At 41.7% G+C, this 6,357-nt stretch overlaps 1 protein-coding gene across 1 annotated transcript; it reads right to left on the bottom strand.

Moving 5' to 3' along the window:
* Positions 1 to 218: 218 nt before the first annotated feature.
* On the bottom strand, positions 219 to 6,084 carry ednrba (endothelin receptor Ba). Its single transcript, XM_047589066.1, has 8 exons — positions 5,832 to 6,084; positions 4,820 to 5,302; positions 3,989 to 4,101; positions 3,147 to 3,351; positions 2,573 to 2,722; positions 2,174 to 2,307; positions 1,941 to 2,049; positions 219 to 1,235 (listed from the first exon to the last, which is right to left on the bottom strand). The coding sequence occupies exons 2-8, from the start codon at positions 5,231 to 5,233 to the stop codon at positions 1,101 to 1,103; spliced, it is 1,260 nt and encodes a 419-aa protein (XP_047445022.1). The 5' UTR covers positions 5,234 to 5,302; positions 5,832 to 6,084; the 3' UTR covers positions 219 to 1,100.
* Positions 6,085 to 6,357: the final 273 nt, after the last annotated feature.

Genomic DNA, 6,357 nt, shown 5'->3' with positions numbered 1-6,357 from the left:
ACAAACAACACCCACACACCCACACACACACATCCACACACACACACACACACACACACACACACACACACACACACACACACACACACACACACACACACACACAGTGCCAGTGACAAAGAACCTCGAACGATTACAGTCAAAAATGATTGTGACCATGTGCCTGATCACATAATGGCTGGAAAACAGCAACTGTTTGGAAAACGCATACACAGTGGGCTAGTTTCAGATTTATTATACTACCTTTTATTTATTTCATTCATTGAAAAAAAAGAAACCCTACTTGTCAGACAAGCTAAGGGGGTCGGATGAAGATAATGTGAAGCACTTAGAGTCATGAAACTCAAAAAGCCACAGGCTCAGTACTGAACGGTGTTAGACTATAGCCGATGGTCACACATCTTACAACATCAGTAGTTCAGTAACTATTTAGAAAATACATAGAGACAATCCACTGAAAACTATTAATGTGCCAAGCAAAGAAGTATGCAAAAGCATGCAAAGTTCTCAATACATACAGATATATTTTACAGGACATACATACAAAATATGTATACAAGAGCATTAGAACCTTTTTTTTGAAGATACTGCGGTATGTGACAGCAACATTTAACACAGTGTCACACTGGAATATTGTCCATATGAGGTTCATAGCGTCAAAGGAACATTTGTTGTTCAGGCTGAGAGGCTGATGGGTTGTCTTTGCTAATGGACCCTTAACCCCCAATTTTTCATGACATTGCTGAACTTTGGCCACGTTCAGTTCTCGATGTTTGACATTGTTTCGCACCAGGATGCCTTTTTCACCCTTTTTACATTTGTTGTCCAAGAATACAGCTTTTGAAGTGCACTGATGCTTGTTTCTCCCTGGAAAAGGAGAGCGAACCCTGTAATAAGTGTTCAGAGTTTGGGGATGAGTTGGAATGTGTTTCAGTGCAGGCTGATTTCCAAAGGCACATCTGTTAAGAGTTGAGGGATACTTCATATGATTTTTAGATGAGGCTCGAAAGGGCACACATCCTCCTCCATTTGGACATATCTCAGTATTTGGTGTCGTTGTCCTTACTATATCTCCTCTTTTCTCACTCCTAGGCCTTTCTTCAGGCTGTGGTGGACTTGTTGGTCATGCGGGAATGGCTTTGTTCAGAGACTCGGTCGGTGACTTTAAGCTTCATGCACGACTGCTTTTCATCCATCAACATCTCTGCCGGTAGGCACCAGCAGCACAGACAGGACTAGAGAGGAAAGAAAATCGACGTGGAGAAATTATCAGGCATAGGCTGCGAGAAAAGAATAGCACAAATGCAAATATGACTGATTTCTTCTTTTTTTTCATATGCCAGATCCTTATAAATAGTTGAACGTTGTGGGAAATAAACCTTTCTCTTTCTAGCTGAGATTTGAATCGATACCACTCTATGCCTGTTTACTGGAAAACAAATATAGTTGTGCGTTGGTTTGTAATCATTCTGAAATGACACCACTTAAATGCTGGTCGTTTGTCAGTCATCCGTGTGGAATTTCTTCCAGTGGCAACTGGAGCTGAACGGCTTACGCTCGAGTTAAAAATGTTAAACAGCAATTAGTTCAAGTTAAATAAGATACAGAGAAGACAGAAGACATCTGCGCAGATGGTTTCTTGAATCCTGATCACAAAGTGTGAAGTCTGTGTTTCTGTAAGTGTACAGAACTACTTACATTTAGCATTAAATTAGCACTGGTCAAGAAGTCGTACAAATGAAATAAACAACAATGTGGTACTGTTGCCTTGAGACAGACTTGGGATAGCTGTGCCCTCTAACCCTAGCCTTCATGTTAACCTAAGTTAAATGACTAGTAATAACCTGATACGAATGATATGAATGGTTTTAATCTTCTTGGGGAAAAAAGGCGCATTAACACATTCACCAAAATCATGTTTCCTTTAAGTTGCACCTTACCCTGAAGCAGTTCTTGAAGCGCTTGCTGACCATGTAGAGGGCGATTGGGTTGATACAGGAATTGACAGATGCCATGTTGATGCCAATGTAGTCCAAGACCAAAAAGAAACTAGAAGGAGTACAGAGACACATTAGCGTTCCACTTGTCCCCTCCTCGGGGCGAGTCATATTTCTATTAAATGATCTTGTCTTTTCTCCTCGTGGACCATCGGCATGCATATTTCCTTCAATACCTGAGCAGTTCACAGCGGTTTGGGTCCTTTTCATCATAGATGGTGAGCTTCAGGATACGGCTGAGGTGAAGAGGCAGCCAGCACAGAGCGAAGACCAGAACCAGACAGAACACTGTCTTGGCCACCTCCCTCCGCTGAACACACACAGACACACATAAATCACAGTTTGCCACTGGAATAACTGCTGTAATGTTGGGAGTTTTGTATAATTGAAAACAATCCAATCTGTCTAAAATCAAATTAAATTGAGGTTAAGCGTTCATTTAGGTTGATTTAAAATCGATTTTACAAGGCATGACTCTAATTTTATGGAGTTTCTAGTTTAATTTCTGATAATCTATTCGTGGCTTTGTGTCGAGTTTCGAAGACAACATTAACATATTAAATAATTGATCTAACCTGTTTGAGGTGGTCACTCAGAGCAATCTGGACGCCGTTCTTCTTCCTCAGCATCTCACAGGTCATCAGGGTGTAGAAAATAGCAGTGCAGGCCAACGGCAGGCAGAAATACGCACCAAACAGCCACCAGTCTTTGGCTGACTTGTAAAACTACACAGAAAAAAACAAACAGCCCTGGATTATGTGCTATGAACATCTGTGCAGGAGTTAAAGGTGAAACATGTCAGTATTTAATTTAATGTCTCTGCATTCCAGGGACTCAAGGGTGTGTTTTAAATTGTTGTTGGTATGCATCAAAAATCAGTCCATCAATAGATCTCAGTGGATTTTTTTTATTATTATTATTATTTGAAAAAAATTCTAACCCTGATCCAGTCAGGAGGTTTCAGGAGGCCATCACCATGGGAAATGAGTGTGTGTGCTTTTATTTTATGTATGCATGTAGAGTATCTTAAGCAGTGTTCGCGTGTACCGGTGAATGTAAGTAATTATTATGTGAGCATGTTCTCATCCTCCACGGTTGTGTCAGCACACACTGAAATCTGGTCCTCTGGAGACCACTCACTCAACTCACCCTCATGAAGTCAGTCTTCTGCATGGGATGCAGCAGACAGATTCTCAGGTGTTCTCCTTTGTAGTCCATGGTGATCATGTCGAAGGCGATCGCCTCTGGCACGGCCAGGATGATGGATAGTATCCAGATGAGTGCTATCTCGATGGCCATCCATTTTGGAACTCCGATCCCCTTGATACGACTCCAAGAGGCCACGGCACGATACCTGGAAGAGATCACATGTTTGTTCAGTTAACTGAAAATATGAAATGTCTTCAGGGTACAATTTCACATTTAGTTAAATTTAATTTGTTGCTGAGAGTGGCCCACAGCGAGAACCTGAATGACAATGGCATTTCTCTGTGGTGAAATACAGTATAGCATTCATAACATACGAAACCAGCTGGTTAGCTTAATTTAGCTAATGAGCTTAACCAAAATGCTGTTGCAACTCTTACGCTTTTTTGTTTTGATTGGACAAAAAAGACACAATGTGTGAACCGGTTAAACCTTAAAGGCGGGTAGTGTTTATATATATATATATATATATATATTATTTTTTCATTTCTTTTCTTTTCTATATTAATGGAAAGCTAAAAGAAATGAAGAAGTGTTTCAGTTCTTTCTCTTGACAATTTAATTGTCAAGAATGAAAATAAACCTGTACATGTGAGTGTCAATTTAAAAGTCATCCATGTTAAAAGCAGCCAGCAGAGGTCAAAGGTCAGATCAGCTGTAATTCCTCTGACAGTGTTGCACTATGACCCAGTTACAGCAAAAAAACAAACAAAACAAATAAAGATGAGAGAAATAGACTGTGTCTGGGTTCATCGTTGGTTATACCACTGGTTATAGCTGTTTACCTGTCAATACTCAGGGCACACAGACTCAGCACCGTGATCCCCACTGAGGCTTTCTGGACGAATGGCACCATTTTGCACAGGGTCACACCAAACGGCCAATCCTCCGCCAGGAGCTGCGAAACACGACGCCAGAAAGAGCTGATGATTGAGTTAAACAGTGGCAGGGAGGGGAGCATACTGTCTGGCTACACAGATGTTGTTTTTCTCTGAGCATAAGCTATCGAGAACCTCAACTTATCAGTTTTTGAGCCTCTGTTTTTTTCCCTTCTCGTCGGGTTTGACATTTTGGACTTTTTTTAATAACACGGGGAAGCTTCTGGGCCTCCTTTATACATCCAGTAAAGTATATAAAGTGATAAGCGTGTCCCACAGTGGACTTTTCGCATGAATTCTTGGGGTGTCTATCCAGTCTCTGCTCTGGTATGCAACTGTTTTAACTGCTCGCCCCCTTACCCAAATATATAGCTCCATCTCTCTCTCTCCCTTTCTCTAACACACACACACACAGTCCAACACATAATAACATGCCAGAGACATAAGGGGATATAGTAGGGCTTTCAGTTTATTAAAGGAACTGTTCACATGTGTGTATGTGTGCTTTATTAAGGATATCTATTGGGGATTGGTGTGTGTGTGTAAAGGGTTTATAGCCCATTATATTCTAATAAACAATAGAGTTCAGCATAAGATTACTGAAAAGCTATGATGGAGTTCTGTCTAAACTGACTAGATTAAATTGACTACAAGTAAAAGTGCTGTTAAGGAGAAAATCATGATTGTTAACCTGCTGCCATGGCCTTTTAATCTGGTAAGGTTCGCTCCTTGCCTCACCTTATAAACGTTAATAGGAATGCCGATGATGATATGCAGCAGGTCTCCCAGTGCCAGGCTACCGATCAGTATGTTCGGCCCGTTTCGCATGCACTTATTCTTGTAGATGATCCTCAGAAGAGTGGAATTCCCAATTATACCAACGACGAACACCAGGCAGGACACCACCGTGTTGATGTACTTGAAGGTGTCTCGGATCTCCGTCGGTCCCGTGCACATCGGGGGTAGGCGGCGGCGGGGCATGGTGAGGTTGGACCTCACCGGACCCTGCACATCTCTCTCTACGAGCCCAAGCCTCTGGGTAACAGAAACAGAGGCCTGGGGCAAGGGTCTCTTTGGCTCCAGCTGTCCACTGGCCACAAGTAGGTGAGTCGCCAAGAGGAGTAACTCCAAGTAGAGGAGACTAGTCTTCATCCTGGAATTTGATGTTTAATATGGCTTTTATCCAACAAATGGTCCTGCTGCTGATCCTCTTGAGTGCGCCTGGAATACAAACTCCAGGTAAGTATTGTGTTCAGGCCTGTTGTCATACTACAGGAATATTAACGCCACATAAAGGCAAATAACCTCACTTCCTATACGGCTGTAAAGATGTCATCAGAGTTTCACAAACGAAGGCATTTATACTTTTGCTGAAAGAGGACAGTCTCTTGTGATATTGTCTCTTGAGATTTGTGATATCAAGTTAGATATCTAACTGCATATTTATAGTGAAAACAGATCAAGTTAAACAGGTTGAACAAGGCGGACGTTTAAGAGGAAATATAGCAGACACAAATTGTTATTTGAATATTTACCATACATGTCTTGTGGTTTAAATTGTCTGCATGAGGCAAAAACTTGTACCAACTGATATTAGATTGTTTTGTCACCTTGTAAATAAGAGGTTACAGTTTTCAAGGGGAGGGTCGAAAAAACACAATGTGTTAAAGGCCCTTGCTCTTCAACACAGTAAGTGTGACACAGTTTAACACAGTTATCTCCACAGGCTGCTGTTGAAGTTCTTACTTACCTTACTCCACTCCAAACAGAGGTAGAACTTCTCAAATATTTGTGCCTCCTTGATCAAAGTTCCCCAGTAACTCTCAAACTTTCATGACAGTCAAGGATTCCCAAAGCCGAGGGACGTTGTTCCAGCTGTGACGGCCCAGTCATCTCTGTCAAGGGTGTCAAAGTTCCAGATCTGTGATCCAGGGACTCCAGTCAGCTGCTTCGGTAGTTCACTCCTCCTCAGAACTGGCTGCCTGAGTCTCGGTGTACAAAGTCTCAAGAGTCTGCTGAGTTGATCCCTGCCCTTCAACCCCTCCTCTTTTTAAGTAGAGGAGGAGTTGGAGGAAGACAGAGGTTCACATGTTGCTCAGTGTTCATCAAAGGGCTCTTTTTTCAAGGGAGGTTAAATTAATGGTAAAATCATAAATCACTCACCCACACCAGGAGTTACAGTGGGGTTTTGTACTCAGTTGTTAGCTTGCGTTTGGGGCTTTGCTATTACATTTCATCCTTTAAAGACATAATTCATTAAAATCCTTATTGTGATT

This window comes from Mugil cephalus, chromosome 7 (genome assembly GCF_022458985.1).
Source record: "Mugil cephalus isolate CIBA_MC_2020 chromosome 7, CIBA_Mcephalus_1.1, whole genome shotgun sequence".
In the NCBI taxonomy this organism is placed as follows: domain Eukaryota; kingdom Metazoa; phylum Chordata; class Actinopteri; order Mugiliformes; family Mugilidae; genus Mugil; species Mugil cephalus.
The sequence above is the reverse complement of the archived record's forward strand: the minus strand, read 5'-3'. Positions and strand labels throughout refer to the sequence as shown.

Excerpts from the sequence above, each read along its gene's own strand:
- ednrba (XM_047589066.1), bottom strand. The coding sequence starts at position 5,233 with ATGAAGACTAGTCTCCTCTACTTGGAGTTACTCCTCTTGGCGACTCAC. Across the intron at positions 2,308-2,572 it reads TGAGTGACCACCTCAAACAG|CGGAGGGAGGTGGCCAAGAC; the intron begins GTTAGATCAATT and ends GTGTGTGTTCAG. Across the intron at positions 2,050-2,173 it reads AACCGCTGTGAACTGCTCAG|TTTCTTTTTGGTCTTGGACT; the intron begins GTATTGAAGGAA and ends TACTCCTTCTAG.